The sequence below is a fragment of the Hypanus sabinus genome, chromosome 6, assembly GCF_030144855.1.
Source record: "Hypanus sabinus isolate sHypSab1 chromosome 6, sHypSab1.hap1, whole genome shotgun sequence".
In the NCBI taxonomy this organism is placed as follows: domain Eukaryota; kingdom Metazoa; phylum Chordata; class Chondrichthyes; order Myliobatiformes; family Dasyatidae; genus Hypanus; species Hypanus sabinus.
In genome coordinates this window covers 14825489-14846599 of record NC_082711.1, presented here as the reverse complement: position 1 = coordinate 14846599, position 21111 = coordinate 14825489, and the positions used below count along the sequence as shown (strand labels likewise).

Below are 21111 nucleotides of genomic sequence, written 5' to 3'. Positions count from 1 at the left end.
CTGCAGGATCTCCTGTGCAAAAAATCAACTGCACCACTTTAAAAATATTTGACTTTCTGGGGCACTCCAAGGCTAATGAAGGACAAGTTCTTTACCCCTGCATATACAACTTCAGGGATACATTAGATACCAGATACTGGCTCTGGGCTTACGCCCCGTCACTATACATCTCTTCTCAGCTCCTTTCAGAACCTTCATGTACACCACAATGGACCACATCCCGTGTCACCAGAGGAGTCAAAGTCACCACAAACAACGAGTTGCAAACTTCAAACTGAAATGTTTAAGAATGAGAACGCTGGGTGGTAATCCCCTCCACTCATCAACAATCCCCACTTTTGCAAAATAACATTTTCAGTAAAACAAGTAAGGGAACGAACACCACCTGATAAAAATCAAACAGCGGGGGCAGGGAGGTGGAAGTGGTTCAATGAGAAGCCAACGCAAAGTCTGAGTCCTTTGAAAACTTTCATGTTCAGTATGTGAGGGAATGATGTGACAGAGATAGAGTGGAGGGTAGAGGGACAGGTGGGCAGGGGAGAGCCGGCCATAGAGGGGTAGGCGGGCGTCTGGGGGGGGGGTGGCCACAGAGGTGCGGGCGTGTGGGGGAAAAGCCACAGAGGGACAGGCGTGTGGGGGTGTGTGATGACTACAGAAAGGTGGGTGTGGGGGGGCGGAAAGGCATGGGGGGGAGCAGCCACACAGAGGGGCAGCTGAGTGGGGGGGGCGATGGCCACAGAGGGGCAGGTGAAGGGAATGAGATGGCCACAGAGAGGCGGGTGTGGGGGGGCGGAAAGGCATGGGGGGGAGCAGCCACACAGAGGGGCAGCTGAGTGGGGGGGGGCGATGGCCACAGAGGGGCAGGTGAGGGAAGTGAGATGGCCACAGAGGGGCAGGCGAGGGGGGGGGGAAGAGATGGCCACAGAGGGGCAGGCGAGGGGGGGGGAAGAGATGGCCACAGAGGGGCAGGCGAGGGGGGGGGAAGAGATGGCCACAGAGGGGCAGGCAAGGGGGGGGGAAGAGATGACCACAGAGGGGCAGGCGAGGGGGGGAAGAGATGGCCACAGAGGGGCAGTGGAGGGGGTAGGACAGAGGGGCAGGCGATGAGAAAGGCCGGGACTTACGAGAAAAGTAGGGAAGACTCTGAGAAATGGGAAGAGCGAGGGAGAGAGAAAGCAAGATCCCCGCCGGGGCTGCTGTGGGAAAGGTCGCGGCCCCGGGTCTGGGGAAGGGGACGGGATGGTTCCCCGTGGCCTCCCGCTTCTCCGGCCGTGCGGAAGCCTCGGGAAAGCGGTGCTGGTGCGCAGCCTCGATCCCCGCAGTTACCCCCCCCCCCCGGCATTCCCATCCTGAGGAATTTAACTCTTTGTTACCAGCTGCCTCCCATTGTTTTCTGTATATCGGGAGGGGAGTGGGATCAGGCTTCACCTCCTCCCTTCTTGAGGGGAGGGACGGAGGGAGGGAAGGGGAGGGGGTGCAACTCAATAGCCAGCTGCCTGACTCGGCCCCCGCACCGACTCTGCAGCCATCAGCTCGCAGACCGCAGCGCTGCAGATTCCCTCCGCACCCAGCCCACATGCAAAGGCAGGTCCCCGGGCCGGGCCGGGCCGGGCCGGGCCGCCGCCGCCGCCGCCCCCGCCCCGGCCCGGGGCAGCCCCACCGACCGAGACACGTACCATCTTGAGGCCAGGCTCCTCCCGCGGCTGCAGCGCCCGGAGCTGTCCATGTGCCGGGGGCAGTCGGCAACCCCCAGTCCCCACTCCCCGGCCGGCGGCTCCGTCACCATGCGGGAGGGGTAGGGGGAGGGGAAGCTGGGGAGGGAGGTGGGGGCCACACACACACACACACACAGGCGCACTGGCGGAGCCCCGCTACACTAAGTAGCTGATTGGACCTTCCCGATCAGATGAGGGGGGATGCCAGGATTTTCAATGCGGTCAGTTTGCTCGCTCCCCCCAAACTTGGGAAGTTTGGCTGGCGGGTGTGTTGTTCCACGCAGCGCGGGTGAAGGCAGGGTCAGAGAGAGGAGGGGGCTGGCGCAGTCACCCACAGTGACAGAGAGACACAGACTCCGAGTGGCACAAACATACAGAGAGAGGGAGTTGGACGCAATCAGACAGAGCGGTCGGTCTACTAGGGTAGTCAGAAAGAGATGGACAGTCAGAGGCACACACACACACACACTCAGGGACGGTCATTCAAACAGAAACACTAGGGCAGAGAAGAAGTGATAATGACACACGACACTGAAGCGGCACACACAGAGGGAGGGAAAGGGATAAAGTCAGACACCCACACACACGTACACAGTGAGAGACATGGAAACAGAAAAACAGGCAAAGACAAAAAGGAACAAAAACAACGTTTCTTTTTCTTTAAATAAAATAATGTTCAGGCTAGTAGATATGCTAAAACAATTCATTATCTGTTGGGGCCAATATTTGGTGTTGATATTGTGAAAAGCTGGTTTTGCCTACTGTTGTTCATACAGGTCTTACACAGTACTGGGGATTAGGTACAGAGATGTCAGGGGTAAGTTTTTTTTAAACTCAGAGTGGTGGTGCGTGGAATGGGCTGCCAGCATCAGTGAAGGAAGCAGATACAATAGGGTCTTTTAAGAGGCTTTTAGATAGGTACATGGAGCTTAGTAAAATAGAGGGCTATAGGTAAGCCTAGTAATTTCTGAGGTAGGGACATGTTCGGCACAACCTTGTGGGCCGAAGGGCCTGTATTGTGCCGTAGGTATTCTATGTTTCTATGTAGTACAGTGAGGTAGTGCAAGATAAAACAATAACAGAATGCAGAATGAAGCCACAGAGAAAGTGCAGTGCTGGTAAGATGCACAATCATAGTAAGGTAGATTATAAGGTTAACCATATAACCATACAACCATATAACAATTACAGCACAGAAACAGGCCATCACGGCCCTCCTAGTCCGTGCCGAACGCTTACTCTCACCTAGTCCCACCGACCTGCACTCAGCCCATAACTCTCCATTCCTTTCCTGTCCAAAGATTTCATCGGATTTGTACTGGGGAAACTGAATGGGAAATGGGGGAAAATGATGTTCGTGCCTGTGTAGATTTGAGGCTACCATGAGAGAACAGGAGGTGACGCTCCTCCAACCCGAGCCTGACGTTGTCATTAGCAGTAGAAGCAGTCCTGGACCTGCGTGGTTCCCTACCTACCCCATCACAGGAAGGATGCACAGACCCTGGGGAGGCTGCAAAAGAGGCTTACCTGGATCAGAGGGCATAAGCTATAAGGAGAGGTTGGACAAACCTGGGTTGTTTTTCCCTGGAGTTGCAGAGGCTGAGGGCACACCTCATCAAAGTTTATAAAATTAGGAGAGGCATACAGAGACAGTCAGAATCTTCCCCCCCCCCCCAGGGTAGGAGGGCATGCACTTAACACCATACGATATAGGAGCAGCGTTAGGCCACTTGGTCCAAGTCTGCTCTGCTGTCCCATCACAGCCAATCCACTTCCCTCTCAGCCCCAGTCTCCTGCCGTAAAGTGAGAGAGGGAAGTTTAAAGGGCATATGCAGAGGAGTCTTTTTTTTTGCCAATATAGTGAGTGATGGGTGTCTGGAAATGGACTGCCAGGGGTGTGATGGAAGTATTAAACATAGTTGTACTTCAAAGTAATACACACAAAATGCTGGCAGAGCTCCATGGGTCAGGCTGCTTCCAAGGAGAGGAATAAACAGTTGATGTTTTGGACAGAGACGCTTTTAGACCGGATCTGGAAAGGAACGGGGCAGAAGCCAGAATAAGGTGGTGGTGCGGGGGGGGGGGAGAAAGGAGTAATAACTGGCAGGTGATAGAGGGGGTGAGGGGGAAGATGGGTGGGTAGCGCAAGAGGGATGAAGTAAGAAGCTGGGACATGATGGGTGGAAAAGTTAAAGGACTGAAGGAGGAGGAATCTGATAGGAGAGGAGGGTGGACCATGGGAGAAAGGGGAGGAGGAGAGATAGGCAGGTGAGGAGAAGGGGTAAGAGGGGAGCCAGAATGGGAAATGGAAAGAGAAAGAGGGGAATAATTAGTGGAGGTGGAGAATTAAGTGCTTTTTTGACATGAATATACAGGGAGTGGAGGGATTGGGGTCATGTGTGGATAGAAGAGATTTAGTTTCATTCAGCATCATGTTCAGTGCAGACATCCTGGTAAAACAGCCTGTTCATATGCAGTAATATTCTATGTTGACAACTGGTTGACACAAAGAACTGATCTTACATCACATTAAATATAATGTAATTATAGACCATACAAGGTAAAGACCATATATATATAATTATACAAGGTAATTATAGACCAGTGAGCCTTATGTCTGTGGTGGGAAAGCTGTTGGAAAAGATTCTTAGAGATTGGATCTATGGGCATTTAGAGAATCATGGTCTGATCAGGGACAGTCAGCATGGCTTTGTGAAGGGCAGATCGTGTCTAACAAGCCTTTGAGGTGGTGACCAGGCATATAGATGAGGGTAGTGCAGTGGATGTGATCTACATGGATTTTAGTAAGGCGTTTGACAAGGTTCCACACGATAGGCTTATTCAGAAAGTCAGAAGGCACGGGATCCAGGGAAGTTTGGCCAGGTGGATTCAGAATTGACTTGCCTGCAGAAGGCAGAGGGTCATGGTGGAGGGAGTAAAGTACATTCAGATTGGAGGGTTGTGACTAGTGTTCCGGGACCTTTACTTTTTGTGATTTTTATTAACAACCTGGACGTGGGGGTAGAAAGGTGGGTTGGCAAGTTTGCAGACGACACAAGGTTGGTGGTGTTGTGGATAGTGTAGAGGATTGTCGAAGGTTGCAGAGAGACATTGATAGGATGCAGAAGTGGGCTGAGAAGTGGCAGATGGAGTTCAACCCAGAGAAATGTGAGGTGGTACACTTTGGAAGGACAAACTCCAAGGCAGAGTACAAAGTAAATGGCAGGATACTTGGTAGTGTGAAGGAGCAGAGGGATCTGGGGGTACATGTCCATAGATCCCTGAAAGTTGCCTCACAGGTAGATAGGGTAGTTAAGAAAGCTTATGAGGTGTTAGCTTTTATAAGTCGAGGGATAGAGTTTAAGAGATGCGATGTAATGATGCAGCTCGATAAAACTCTAGTTAGGCCACACTTGGAGTACTGTGTCCAGTTCTGGTCGCCTCACTATAGGAAGGATGTGGAAGCATTGGAAAGGGTACAGAGGAGATTTACCAGGATGCTGCCTGGTTTAGAGAGTATGGATTATGATCAGAGATTAAGGGAGCTAGGGCTTTACTCTTTGGAGAGAAGGAGGATGAGAAGAGACATGATAGAGGTGTACAAGATATTAAGAGGAATAGACACAGTGGACAGCCAGCGCCTCTTCCCCAGGGCACCACTGCTCAGTACAAGAGGACATGGCTTTAAGGTAAGGGGAGGGAAGTTCAAGGAGGATATTAGAGGAAGGTTTTTCACTCAGAGAGTGGTTGGTGCATGAAATGCACTGCCTGAGTCAGTGGTGGAGGCAAATACACTTGTGAAGTTTAAGAGACTACTAGACAGGTATATGGAGGAATTTAAGGTGGGGGGTTATATGGGAGGCAGGGTTTGAGGGTCGGCACAACATTGTGGGCCGAAGGGCCTGTAATGTGCTGTACTATTCTATGTTCTATGTTTAAATTGGTGGCTGCAACATCCTATAACCAGACCCATTATGGTTAATGGCTAAAAATAATGAAGAGAAGGGAATTCCCAGAGAATTTTTTAAGTTTTTAAAAAATTTTTTTTTAAACAGGGACACGAATTTAAAACTCATCTCAGAATTGACACATTGGTGCTCTCTGGGCAACTGTCCTCCAGCAGTCAGCACTCTCTCTGGAGTATTGTTCAACCATACACACTTGTATACAGCCAAACAAGACATCATTCCTCTGGCGCCAAGGCACAACGTAACACGCAGCATAGAATCTCAATATAATATTAGCACAAGTCCCAGGTGGAATGGCCTGAAGATTGACAGGTTGACATGCAAGACAGTATCATGTTACTGGCTCTATTATAATAAATCAGTCAGTCATATAAATAGGTGAAACAGCAGCAATGAAGAAAAGCTTAAACAGTTTAAAGGAGGCTTTAAACTAATGTGGCAGGGGGATGGGAACAAGTGCAGAGAGACAGAGGGGCGTAAAATGAGGGTAGAAGCAAAAAGTAGTAAGGTGAAAAGTAAAAGTGGCAGGCAGGGAAATCCAGGGCAAAAAGCAAAAAGAGCCACTTTTCAACATAATTGTATAAGGGCTAAGAGTGTTGTAAAAACAAGCCTGAAGGCTTTGTGTATCAATGTGAGGAGCATTCGTAACAAGGTGAATGAATTGAATGTGCAGATACGTTATTAATGAATATGATATCGTTGGGATCACAGAGACATGGCTCCAGGGTGACCAAGGATGGGCGCTCAACATCCAGGGATATTCAATATTCAGGAGGATAGACAGGAAAGAAAAGGAGGTGAGGTAGCTTTGCTGGTTAGAGAGGAGATTAACGCAATAGAAAGGAAGGACATTAGCCTGGAGGATGTGGAATCGATATGGGTAGAACTGCATAACATTAAGGGGCAGAAAACGCTGGAGGGAGTTGTGTACAGGCCACCTAACAGTAGTAGTGAGGTTGGGGATGGCATTAAACAAGAAATTAGAAATGTGTGCAAAAAAGGAACAGTAGTTATAATAGGTGACTTCAAGCTACATATAGATTGGGTGAACCAAATTGATAAGGATGCTGAGGAAGAGGATTTCTTGGAATGTATGCGGGATGGTTTTCTGAACCAATATGTTGAGGAACCAACTAGAGAGCAGGCCATTCTAGACTGGGTACTGAGCAATGAGGAAGGGTTAGTTAGCAATCTTGTTATGTGAGGCCCCTTGGGTAAGAGTGACCATAATATGGTGAAATTCTTCATTAAGATGGAGAGTGACATAGTTAATTCAGAAACAAAGGTTCTGAACTTAAAGAAGGGTAACTTTGAAGGTATGAGACGTGAATTAGCTAAGATAGACTGGCAAGTGATACTTAAAGGGTTGACAGTGGATATGCAATGGCGAGCATTTAAAGATGCCATGGATGAACTACAACAATTGTTCATCCCAGTTTGGCAAAAGAATAAACCAGGGAAGGTAGTGCACCCGTGGCTGACAAGGGAAATTAGGAATAGTATCAAGTCCAAAGAAGAAACATATAAATTAGCAAAAAAAAGCGGCACACCTGAGGACTGGGAGAAATTCAGAGACCAGCAGAGGAGGACAAAGGGCTTAATTAGGAAAGGGAAAAAAGATTATGAGAGAAAGCTGGCAGGGAACATAAAAACTGACTATAAATGCTTTTATAGATATGTGAAAAGAACAAGACTGGTCAAGACAAATGTAGGTCCTTTACAGTCAGAAACAGGTGAATTGATCATAGGGAACAAAGACATGGCAGACCAATTGAATAACTACTTTGGTTCTGTCTTCACTAAGGAGGACATAAATAATCTTCCGGAAATAGTAAGGGACCGAGGGTCTAGTAAGATGGAGGAACTGAGGGAAATACATGTTAGTAGGGAAGTGATGTTAGGTAAACTGAAGGGATTAAAGGCAGATAAATCCCCAGGGCCAGATGGTCTGCATCCCAGAGTGCTTAAGGAAGTAGCCCAAGAAATAGTGGATGCATTAGTGATAATTTTTCAAAATTCCTTAGATTCTGGATTAGTTCCTGAGGATTGGAGGGTGGCTAATGTAACCCCACTTTTTAAAAAAAGGAGGGAGAGAGAAACCAGGGAATTATAGACCGGTTAGTCTGACATCGGTGATGGGGAAAATGCTAGAGTCGGTTATCAAAGATGTGATAACAGCACATTTGGAAAGAGGTGAAATCATCAGACAAAGTCAGCATGTATTTGTGAAAGGAAAATCATGTCTGACGAATCTTATAGAATTTTTTGAAGATGTAACTAGTAGAGTGGATGGGGAGAGCCAGTGGATGTGGTATATTTAGATTTTCAAAAGGCTTTTGACAAGATCCCACAAAGGAGATTAGTGTGCAAACTTAAAGCACACGGTATTGGGGGTATGGTATTGATGTGGATAGAGAATTGGTTGGCAGACAGGAAGCAAAGAGTGGGAGTAAACGGGACCTTTTCAGAATGGCAGGCAGTGACTAGTGGGGTACCACAAGGCTCAGTACTGGGACCCCAGTTGTTTACAATATATATTAATGATTTAGACGAGGGAATTAAATGCAGCATCTCCAAGTTTGCAGATGACACGAAGCTGGGCGGCGGTGTTAGCTGTGAGGAGGATGCTAAGAGGATGCAGGGTGACTTGGATAGGTTAGGTGAGTAGGCAAATTCATGGCAGATGCAATTTAATGTGGATAAATGTGAGGTTATCCACTTTGGTTGCAAGAACAGGAAAACAGATTATTATCTGAATGGTGGCCGATTAGGAAAAGGGGAGGTGCAACGAGACCTGGGTGTCATTGTACACCAGTCATTGAAAGTGGGCATGCAGGTACAGCAGGCGGTGAAGAAGGCAAATGGTATGTTGGCATTCATAACAAAAGGACTTGAGTACAGGAGCAGGGAGATTCTACTGCAGTTGTACAAGGCCTGGATGAGACCGCACCTAGAGTATTGTGTGCAGTTTTGGTCCCCTAATCTGAGGAAAGACATTCTTGCCATAGAAGGAGTACAAAGAAGGTTCACCAGATTGATTCCTGGGATGGCAGGACTTTCATATGAAGAAAGATTGGATCAACTAGGCTTATACTCACTGGAATTTAGAAGACTGAGGGGGGATCTTATTGAAACGTATAAAATTCTAAAGGGATTGGACAGGCTAAATGCAGGAAGATTGTTTCTGATGTTGGGTAAGTCCAGAACGAGGGGTCACAGTTTAAGGATAAAGGGGAAACCTTTTAGGACCGAGATGAGGAAAAACTTCTCACACAGAGAGTGGTGAATCTGTGGAATTCTCTGCCACAGGAAACAGTTGAGGCCGGTTCATTGGCTATATTTAAGAGGAAGTTAGATATGGCCCTTGTGGCTAAAGGGATCAGGGGGTATGGAGAGAAAGCAGGTACAGGGTTCTGAGTTGGATGATCAGCCATGATCATACTGAATGGCGGTGCAGGCTCGAAGGACTGAATGGCCTACTCCTGCACCTATTTTCTTTGTTTCTAAGCACCAACCCCACTTCACCACCCCCCCCCCACCGTTCCCAAAGGGGAGTCCAAGCTTTTCATGAAGGGGCAAGCAAGAGTTCTAACAAGATGTAGGACACACTGATAGGGCTGCAGAACAGTTCATGGAAATAAAACTTCAATAAATATACACATGGGTCAATGATCTTTGCTAAGGACCTGGCAAATCTGTGCATCGCAACGGTCTGGTTTGCAGTTAAATCTGTGGTTAACATTTAAGGGAGCCTGAAACTTGTGTGGGCGTATCTGACACGTACAGAGACACACTCAGACACGAGATTTGTGCATAACTTTTACTGAGCAAGTTGAATGCTTTTAGTAAACTCCTGTTTTGTGCAAGTGTGTACATACACACACTAAAATGCAAACACGCAAAAACATGCGATACAAATATGCACACAAACACAAAAGCGCACACTCTTTGGCCTATAGAACGCCCGGCTTCCCCTCACCCCTGCTCCCCCACCCCGTTAATCTGCAAGTTTATAAACAGTTTCAACACCTCAACTTGACAACAGTATTTGGAGCTTCACTGCTTCATCTTCTGAAAGGATTTTTTTTCTGGTTTCAAGGATGAAACTCAGTGAATCATTTACTATCAGCAGGAACCAGAGCAGTCCTCCATCTCCTCCATTTGCCCAGAGTGGTGGCTAACCAGGCTACTGACCCCTACTGAGTCCTACCACCATGATATTCAAAGACACGATCAAGAATAGCAAGAACAGTTGGTGCAAACACAAGTTACTTCAGATCCCAGAAATGAGATGTTCAGCCTAACAAGCAGAAGCCAAGAAAATAGAGAGACAGAGTCCAGAAAATGTGTTTTTATTTATCAATACATAGACATCCCAACAAGGGATGTTGATACTTGATCTGCTGTTAGGGAATGAGAGGACAGATGACAGAAGTTTATGCTGGGGAACACTTCACATCCAGTGATCACAATGCCATCAGTTTCAAAGTGAATATGCAAAAAGATTGGTCTGGTCCGCAGGTTGAGATTCCAAACTGGAGACAGACCAATTTTGATGGCATCGGAACGGATCTGATAAGAGTGGCTTGGGACAGGAAGTTTTTTGGCCAAAGTGAACTTGGTAAGAGGCTTTCAAAAGTGAAATTTTGAGAGCATAAAGCTTGTATCCGCCTGTCAGAATAAAAGGTAAAGGTAACAGGTGTACAGAACCTTGGTTGTTGGACGTTGAGGCCCTGGTTAAGAAAAAAAGACATGCATAGCAGGTATAGGCATGTGGAAATAGGGTGCTTATGGAGTACAAGAGATGCAGGAGAACACTTACAAAGGTATCAAGAGGGCTAAGAGAAGGCATGAAGTTGCCCTACAACAAGGTCAAGAAGATTCTGAAGGGATTCTACAGATATGTTAAGAACAAAAGGATTGCAAGGGACAAAATTAGTCCTCTGGGAGATCTAAATGGTAATCTATGCATGGAGCCAAGAGATGGGGGGGGGGGGGTTTACATCTGTATTTGCTCAGCAGACGTACACAGAGTCTACAGAAGTGAGGCAAAGCAGCAGCGAGGTCATGGACCCTGTGCAGATTACAGAGGAGGAGGTGCTTGCTACCCTGAGGCAAGTAGGCTGGATAAATCCCCAGGGCTTGATATAGTGTTCCCTTGAACCCTGTGGGAAGCAAGTACAGAAGTTTCAGGGGCCCTAGCAGAGATATATAAATCGTGCCGAGTGAGGTACTGGCGGATTACAGGGATGGCTAAGGTGCTAGGAATTTATAGGCTGGTGAGTCTAACATCAGTAACGGGAAAGTTAGTGGAAGGTATTTGAAGGGATCAGATATACAAGTATTTGGATAGACATGGCCTGATTAGGGATAGTCATCATGGCTTTGTACATGGTAGAACATGTCTAACCAGTCTTCTACAGTTTTTTTGAGGAAGTTACCAGGAAGTGGATGAAGGCAAGGCAATGGATGTTGTCTACGTGGACTTTAGTAAGGCATTTAACAAGGTCCATCATGGGATGTTGGTCAAGAAGGTTCAGTCACTTGACATTCAGGATGAGGTAGTAAATTGGGTTAGACATTGGCTCTGTGGGAGAAGCCGGAGAGTGGTAGTAGATGGTTGCCTCTCTGACTGGAGGCCTGTGACTAGTGGAGTGTCTCAGGGATCAGTGCTGGGCCCATTGTTGTTTATCATCCAGATCATTGATTATAGGTGACAATGTGATTAACCGGATCAGCAAATTTGCAGATGACACTAAGATCGGGGGTGTAGTGGACAGTGAAAAAGATTATCAGAGCTTGCAGTGGGATCTGCATCAGCTGGAAAATAGCAAATGGAATTTAATGCAACAAGTGCAAGGTGTTGTACTTCGGTAGGACCAACCGGGGTAGGTCTTACACAGAGAACTGCAGCACCGAGGAGTGTGGTAGAACAAAGGGATTTGGGAACATGGGTATGTAATTTGTTGAAAGTGGCATCACAGGTAGATAGGGTTGTAAAGAAAGCTTTTGGCACATTGGCCTTCATAGACCAATGTACTGAGTACAGGAAATGGGATGTTATGTTGAAGTTGTACAAGACATTGTCGAGACCTGATTTGGAATATTGTGTGCAGTTTTGGTCACCTACCTACAGGAAAGATGTAAACAAGGTTGAAAGAGTGCAGAGAAAATTTACAAAGCTGTTGCTGGATCTGGAGGACCTGAGTTATAAGGAAAGATTGAATAAGTTACGACTATTCTTCAGAACATAGAAGATTGAGAGGAGATTTGATAGAGGTATACAAAATTATGATCGGGTAAACGTAAGCAGGCTTTTTCCAATGAAGTTGGTTGGTACTACAAATACAGATCATGGGTAAAGGGTGAAAGGTGAAAGTTTAAGGGGAACACAAGGGAAAACTTCTTCACTCAGAGGGTCGTAAGAGTATGGAACAAGCTGCAGCACCAGTGGTGTGTGCAAGCTCATTTTCAACGTTTAAGAGCAAACTGGATAGGAACATAGTTGGTAGGGGTATGGAGGGCTATGGTCCTGGTGCAGGTCAATGGGTGACAGACAGACATACTTTATTGATCCCGGGGGAAATTGGGTTTTGTTACAGTCGCACCGACCAAGAATAGTGTAGAAATATAGCAATATAAAGCCATAAATAATTAAATAACAAGTTAATCATGCCAAGTGGAAATAAGTCCAGGACCAGCCTATTGGCTCAGGGTGTCTGACACTCCGAGGGATGAGTTGTAAAGTTTGATGGCCACAGGCAGCAATGACTTCCTATGACGCTCAGTGTTACATCTCGGTGGAATGAGTCTCTGGCTGAATGTACTCCTGTGCCTAACCAGTACATTATGGAGTGGATGGGAGACATTGTCCAAGACAAGGCATGGAAAAGACCTGTTGCAGTGCTGTACTTTTCAATAATTATGACTCTATTTACAATGCAGAGTGGTTCAGGACTGAATATGTTACCAAGGGTAATGGTGATGTATTCAGTTGTGGCATTAGATAGGGAGATGGATAATTATCTGGAAGAATTTTCAGGGCTTCACGTGATCATAAAATATCGGAGAAGAATCAGGCTATTAGGTTCTTTGAGCCTGCTTCACCATTCAATCATGGCTGAAGTTTTTCCAGTTTTCAGCCCTATTCTTACAACTTCTTCCCCCAACCTTTAAACCACCCCATGCATACTACCTCTTACCAGTTAAGATCCACTCAAACTCCACCGTAAACATACCCAATGACTTGGCCTCCACAGCTATCAGTAGCAATGAATTTCATAGATTCACCATCCTCTGGCTAAAGAAATCCTTCCTCATCTGAGCTAAATGAATGTCCTTGTATTTTAAGGCTGTGCTCTCTGGTCTTAGACCTCCCCACTACAGGAAACATCCTCTCCACATCCAGTCTATCTAGGGCGTTCAATATTCCAAAGGTTTCATCAAGATTCCTACACACCCCCCCCCCAACTGTTTATTCCTCTAAACTCCAGTGAGTTCAAGCCCAGAGCCAACAGGTGTTAACCCTTTCATTCCCAGGATAATTCTTGTGAATGATCCTGGGAATGAAAGTCCCCAAAAAAAAAGTTATACTGTTGGGCAACACACAAAATTAGGAGACTTGGGCAACTGGGAACCCAGGGTTCCTCAGCATCTCAATTTTAAAAGCATGTGCCTTTAATCTGAGACTGAGACTGTGCCCTCAGATCCCAGACTCTCCTACTGATGGTAACTCCACTGACACCAGGCAGACAATCTCTAAAGAGTATTGATAATGGCTGGGGTCACCCGTCTCGTAAAGACACTGCCCAGAAGAAGGCAATGGCAAACCACTTCTGTAGATGATTGCCCATGTCATGCAACACAGCACATAATGATGATGCCATTCGACACGGCGCTTAATGACGATTTATTGTAACTTGTAGTAATTTTTTTAGGTCTCACATGATATTGCTGTCGTAAAACATATCTCCTGACATACCTCAGTGATAATAAACCTGATTCTAAACCACTTATTCTTGTCTACCTGTACCAGTCCAATGTAGTCCAACATCTTGTCTTCCATCTTAGTACGTTTCAGGATTCATCAAGTTCAACAATTTCAGATAACAAGCCTTTTTAGTTTATGTCAGAAATTGAGTGCTCAGATTAAAGGACAGATGTCGGGGTGGAGATATGTCCCTACCAAAGGAGGTGTGGGGTACTCAGTCCCTCCACTAGTCTGCAGGTCACCCTTGGGCGAGGTGTAGCACCTATTTAGCCCCCTGGTCAGGGTCACGTGAAGCCATGGGAGCAGGTGGTGGATGGTCGTATGAGCAACCGGTGCATATCACAAGTCCTGGTTATGTGACCACTGACGCCAGGCAGACAATCTCTGAAGAGTATTGATGATGACTGGGGTCACCCGTCTTGTAAAGACACGGCCCAAAAGGCGGCAATGACAAACCACTTCTGTAGAAAAATTTGGTAAGAGCAATCACGTTCATGGAAAGACCATATAATCGCACACGTTATATGACATGGAACATAATGATGATGAACCTCTAACGTTAAATCAATTTTAATCTCTCCACAGATAATTCATTTATAAACATCACATGTGCTGAAATACAGCAAAAAGCTTTAGTCTGTAAACCATTCCACACAGATTATTCCAATCCATTCAGGTCGCACAAAATGAAACACAATAGAAGAATGCAGAGTACAATGTAATAGAGGAAATGAAGTACACTGACTGTTTTTGTTTTTTTTAAAAAAAACTATCTAGTACAGGTTTAAAGTCTATGGTCCAGCACTCTTGGGACCAGGCCACAGAAAACCTACACTGAAATTACCCTTGATCGTCCTCCCCAGAGTTGACCTGTTGTTTATAAATAGAGACACTCCTGGGTCAGACAGGGTTTCCGAGAACTGCTCTTACACCCAAGTTTCTGAAAATAGGAAATGCTGTCAGCCAAAGCCACAATAATTGCTCTGATATGTTAATCAGCTGCAGATTAGGTTACATCTTAGTTAATTTTCAATCTTAGTTAGAATTTGTTAGACTAAATAGAGATTTATTTTGTCACGTGAACATCAGGATGTACAGTGAAATGCATCGTTTTGTGCCAACAACCAACAAAGTCCAAAGAGGCGCCGGGGGCAGCCCACAAGTGTTAACATGCGTCTGGCACCAGCACAGCATGCCTGCAGTTTACTAACTCTCAACTCTTTAGAACGTGAGAGAGGAGCCCATACAGACACAGGAGAATGTTCAAACTCCTTACAGATAGTAGCAGAAATTGAACCCCAATCAGCCATCACCAGCACTATAAAGCATTGTGCTAACTGCTGTACTGCCTATTCTCTCATGGTCCACTCTCCTCTCCTATGAGATTGCTGCTTCTTCAGCCCTTTACTCCTTCAACCTATCACTTCCCAGCTTCCTTCTTCATTTTCACTCCCCCACCCACTGATCTTCCCCTTCACCGACCGGCCCTGCAACTCCCCCGCCCAACTTTTTACCCTGGCTTCCTTCCCAGTCCCGTCAAAGGGTCTCAGACTGAAATGTGGACGGTTTATTCCTACCCACGGATGCTGCCTGACCTGCTGAGTTCCTCCAGCATTTTCGGTGTGTTTCTCTGGATTTCCAGCAACTGCAGAATCTTGTGTTTCAGATTTTTCTGGCAGTGAAGTACTTCCAATATGTTAGCGATATTATTTTGATCAGCTGATTGCTCACAGCAAGCTCTCGCAAAACCCAATTCTGATGAGATAACCCATTTACCTGATCAATAATGGTGGATGTGCCTGTTGTTCTTTATAAAAGAGCTATGGGAATCTTTTGGGAGAGCACGAGCAGCATGCTCGTTATGGGACGAGGGGCCTATTCCTGTGCTGCACTGTTTCCTTTTCGATGAAGGGGCAATCTGGAAAGCTGGAGGCAGATTCAACTGTAGGTTTAAAGGGAGGTGGGGTGTAGGGAGATTTAAAGGGGAATGAAAGGGTTAACACATAAGGGTTTAGATGAATGGGGGCAGTGGGGGGGGGGAATGATTTCATTGAAACCTGTCAGATATTGAAAGGCCAAGATAGAGTGGACATGGACAGGATGTTTCCTATAGTGGGGGAGTCTAAGACCAGAAGGCACAGAATAGAGGGCCATCCCTTGAGAAGAGAGATGAGGAGGAATTTCCTTAGCCAGAGGGTGGTGAATCTGTGGAATTCACTACTCTGGAGGCCAAGTCATCGGGTAGATTTATAGTGGAGGTTGATAGTGTCAAAAGTGATGGGGAGAAGACAGGAGGATGAAGTTAAGTGGGAAAATAAACAGACATCCCACCCTGCAAAAACCCATTTCAGGGAGGTAGCACCCCCATCCCCCACAACCCCATATCCCACCATCCCCACCCCCCCACCCCGGTCGACCTCCAAGGGTGTATGAAATACTTTGTATAGTGATTTTATCTAATCTGTAAACCAAGTTGGGTATATGCAGAAAATGTGACATTAAAATATGTACTTTTATTATCATGGAGTCGTTTTTTTAAAAATTCTATTACAACTTTAAGCAAGTCTAAGGGGAGTTTGGCCTCATCACGTTGGGCATCAATAGAGTAGCTCCTTAGCACCTAGCCAGCCAGTGTAAATAACGTTAGCTATGCTAATGAATGAATGACACCTGTTAAACTCACCTCAACATGTCTTCTACATTTTAACCCACCACGGGCAATAGAAAAGTCAACGTTGCAAACAGTGCAGCGAGCAACAGTGTCATTATTTTTGAGGTCGACTGTAAAGCCCGCCCACAGAGAAAACTGATTGGTCTCTCTTTGTGCTAAGTAGACCTATCAGGATGCTCCCTCTCCCTCTCTCTAAAAAACAAAAATCAACTTCCAGGATATTATATATAACTTGCGGGCGTCAGAGAGCCGCGATCAATATGCGGGAGACTCCGGAACTTTTGGGAGAGGTGGGATGTCTGGATAAATCAGCCATGATGAAAGGTGATGAAAGGCCTACCTATTCTGTCTTGTGGTACATAATCTTTCTAACTTTTTAAAACCCAAGTTCTATGACTCTAAAAATTACTAATAATGTTCTTTTAAATATAAAATGACCTCACAATCTACCTTGTTATGGCTTTGAACTTTATTGTCTGCCTGCTCTGTAGTTTCTCTGTAACCCGTATCACCTTATTCTGCATTCTCTTGTCGTTCCATGTGCTACTTCAATGCACTGAAGTGATGAAATGGTCTGTATGGATGGTGTGCAAAACAAAATCTTTTACTGTACATGTGGCAATAATAAATCAATTTAACTGTTAGGTACTGCTACGAAGTTAGGGAAAACTTAACTTGATTCACAAGTTTTTTTCAAAGACTCTTGGGAAATTTTGGGAAGATTTATAAGCCAGGGCTTTCTCCTGCCCCCTTCCTTTCCAGTCCTGATGAAGGGCCTAGGCCAGAAAAGCTGAATCTTTATTCCCCTCCACAGACGCTGCCTGATTTGACGAACTCCTCCAACATTTTGTGTGTTGCTTTAAGATTTCCAGCATCTGCAGAATCTCTTGTACTTTCTAACCCTCAGACTGCTTGAAATTAAAATTGGAAAATTACAGATCTTTTCAGGACTGAGGATTAACCCTCTCGCATTCATTCACCCCAACATCGGGAGAGAGGGCCATCAGAACAATAACCCAGTCGCTGACCGGCAGCATCGCAAACCAAGCTCTGTGATCGTTCTCTTTCGTCTGTGGAATTCAGACGCTGTGGAGGCCAAATCATATTTAAAGTGAAGGGTGAAAGGTCCTTGATTGTAGCAAGTGTGTCAAAGGGTACGGGAAGGAGGCAGGAGAATGGGTTTGAGAGGGGTAATTAATCTGCCATGGCTGTGAAAGGAGGAAGGCTAAACTTAGTTGCTGGAAACCCCATCTCATAAAAACGCGGGGCTACAGAAACACCAACAGAAGCTTCAAAGCCCTCAGACTCAATGGGCTGAGCGGCCTAGTTCTGTTCCAATGAACAACAGCACCACCACACAGGAAGCTCAAATTGGTTAATTTACTCAACTGGCTGTTTGTGGGACTCAGAAATCCAAGCAGCCTGTCTCCAGGCAATCCGCAGATGTGGGAAGGCACGGCACAAACCACAATCCTTCTATTTTCTCAAGCACGCCACTGAGAGCTTTGCCTTTCTGTCCAGTAAGAGCTGGCAAGCTGGTGCTTGTCCAGAGGCAAGAGGGAAAAAAAATACTGTTCTGCACACTGTGAGAGCTTAAGCTCTGAGATGGCAAGCTGGGGGCAGATTCGACTGGAGGCGGAAAGTGAGAGGAGAAAAGATTTAAAGGGACCCGAGGAGCATTGCCTCACCAACACACTGTGTACATGGAACAAGCCGCCAAGGTGGTGGGGGCAGGTACAATTAAGGTCGCCCCACCACCCTCTTCTACACACGTATACATACATCCTATTGTAATTTATATTTTTTGTATGCATCAAAATGCACTGCCACCACAAATTTCACAACATTTACCAGTGGTATTAAACCAGATTCTGATTCTGATTTAAAAAATTATTTAGACTCATACATCGATGGGAAAGATTTAGAGGGATATGAGCCAAGTGCAGGTAATTGAGGCTAGTTCGGGTCGGCATGGGTCCAGTGGGCTGAAGGGCCTGTTTCTGTGCAATATTTGAAAAAAAAGGATAAGCAAGGTTATGGAGAAATTAAATAATTTGGAAGCAGACTGGGGTGTTAGAGGCAGACACATTAGGGATATACCAAAACCTCTTAGGTTAGAACATAGATTATAGGAAAATGGAGGGAAGGATTAGATTGATCTTGAACTAGTGTAAAGGGTTGGCATAAAATTGTGGACCAAATGGCCTGTACTGTGCTTTAATGTCCTGCGTTCAGTCACACAGGACAAAAAATATCCTTTTATCCCATTGAGTCAATGATAATCATAATATTAATCCCATTTTATTTTCCACACATCCCATCAACCACCCCCCCCCCACAGATTCTACCCCCTCATCTACAAACTAGGGGTAACTTGCGGTAGCCAATTGACCTGCTAACCCTCGTGCCTATTGAGTGTGAAGGGAGATCAGAGCATATGGTGTAGGCCAACACAGTTACAGAGCGAATGGGGAAACTACACACAGACGGCAAACCGAGGTCAAGGTCAAATTTCGCCCCTCTTCCTTTGAGCCACTTTACACTCTATAGGCCTCCTCAATTTTGCTCTCAGTGAGATTTGTTGGCTAGCAAAAGAAAGAAAAATGGAGGGCTATGTGGGAGGGAAGAATTAGATTGAGTAGATTAAAGAGTCAGCATGCCATTGTGGGCCAAAGGGCCTGTACTATGTTGTCATGTTCTAGGAGACTGCAAACCACTGCTCCTTCTAAACTGCATGAGTGCACAGCCGCACAATAACTGAAATGCTCCCATGCACATACCTTTGTTGCCGCAAAGCTGGAATTTTCTTTTATATAATGTTTTATTAAATCGCCATAGTTTTCAGGTGATATAAAAAAACCCTACTTAAAGCAATGGTTGGTCCACACAGCTGTAAAAAAAATCCGAAGGAACTTTAGGCTGCACTAAGCTGTACTGTTCTATCTTCTATGTTGAAAGTGATGGGATTGAGATTAACTTTTCCAGCTATGCATCAATACACAGTAGAGATAGAAAGATGCTGAACACACACAAAATGCTAAAGGAATTCAACAGGTTAGATGGCATCTGTGGGGGAGAATAAACAGTCAATGGTTCAGGTCAAGGCCCTCATCTTCATTTATAAAGACCCTCCTTTTGTTTACATTGCCCTGCAAAGAGCAGCTCGGAACTCCCATAGCATCATCACACAGAGGTCCTGTGCTGGGTTACATCTTCAGTTCAAGAGGTAACTGTTGAGGGGTCCTCACGAAAAGATCAAGGCAGAGGTAATTCCAGAATTCTGGGTCCTTGGCAGCAGAAAACAGAACCTCCAGAGCAGCTAAATTCAGAGTAACTTCGAGAGGGTCTCCTATAAAACATAGAACAGTACAGCACAATACAGGCCCTTCAGCCCATGATGTTGTGCCGACCGTGTAACCTACTCCAAGATCAACCTTCCCTCCCACATAGCCCTCCATTCTTCCTTCATTCATGGGCCTATCTAAGAGCCTCTTAAATGCCCTTCCTGTGCCACCACCCGACAGGCCATTCCATGCACCCACCATTGTCTGTGTTAAAAAAATACTCCTGACATCCCCTCTAAACTTTCCTCCGATCACCCTAAAATGATATCCCCTCAGATTACCCATTTCCACCCTGGGAAGGAACCTCCAGCTAGCCACCCAATTAATGCCTCCTATCATCTTGTACACCTCCATCAAGTCACCCCTCATTCTCCATCGCCCCAAAGAGAAGTTCTAGCTCACCCAGTATGTGGGGGGGGATTTGAAAATGGAAGCTTTGCTCTACCCTGGAAGGTCTGTCAGGGTAAACTTGGTCTTTCTTTGTTACAAACCTCTTCAACATCTAGTGTTGGCTGATTTGCCATCAGCATGGGGGATTAGTGACTATCTAGCCGAGTAACTCATTTCACAGTAACCCAGTGGTTTAGGAGAGGAGGAGTGAGAGAGATGACGAATGTTTTTCACCGAGGGTGGTGGAATATGGAATGTACTGCTAAGGTGTGGAACACATCGAACTCGCTGTTTTAAGTGGAAGTGAATTCATAGAATGTACGTGAGGTTTGTGTAGATTAAATCACAGAAATTTCCTTCGTTCTACGTATTCCTCCCCCACTCTCTCCTCATCCCAAAGCATCTGCATTCATCTCTATAGACGCTGCCTGACCTGCTGAATTCCTCCAGCGTGTCGTGTGTGTTTTTGAGAGGAGTGTGGAACCAGCCCCGATCTAACCCCAGCCTAATCACCGGGCAATTTACAACACCAAATAACCCACCAGGTTGGTAGATGTTTGGACAGTGGGAGAAAACCCACACGCTCAACGGGAGAACATACAAATTCCTTACGGCTGCAGGTGGGAATTGAACCTGTCGCTGGTTCTGTAAAGCGTTGTCCTAACCGTTACAACGTAGTGCCTAACACTGTGCTGTTCCAAGTTTTCCAGCCAGCATCTGCAGGATTTCCTGTGTTTATGACACCTCTCTACCCTATTTCTGACTAGGGGTCTTAGACTCAACACATTCTCTCTCCACAGATGCTGAGTATTTCCGATATTCTCTGCTTTAATCAAAAACCCCATCTACGCCAGACATTTTCTCTTCTCCCCTCTCTCATCGGGTAGAGGATAAAGCCCAAAAGCACTTACCACCAGGCTCAATAATCTTCTATCCTGGCACTACGTGACTGTTGTATCATGCCCTGGTACAATTGAATAGACTCTTGACCTCAGAAACAATGCAGGAGCTCAGCAGGTAGATGAAGGGCAAT

General features: G+C 45.9%; 1 protein-coding gene across 4 annotated transcripts in view; it reads right to left on the bottom strand.

Moving 5' to 3' along the window:
- The window catches only part of zbtb47b (zinc finger and BTB domain containing 47b), a 270179-nt gene that overhangs the window by 247766 nt on the left and 1302 nt on the right, over window positions 1–21111 (bottom strand). For 2 of the 4 annotated variants that reach the window (XM_059971747.1, XM_059971745.1), the window contains exon 1: window positions 1677–1857. The exons of the other annotated variants lie outside the window; for them this stretch is intronic. Coding sequence is in view for 1 of the 2 variants with exons in the window: in XM_059971745.1 (XP_059827728.1) it covers window positions 1677–1679 (3 nt within the window). In the remaining variant the exon portion in view is untranslated. Of the gene's footprint in view, window positions 1–1676; window positions 1858–21111 lie in introns of those variants that run through there. 4 annotated transcript variants of the gene reach the window in all.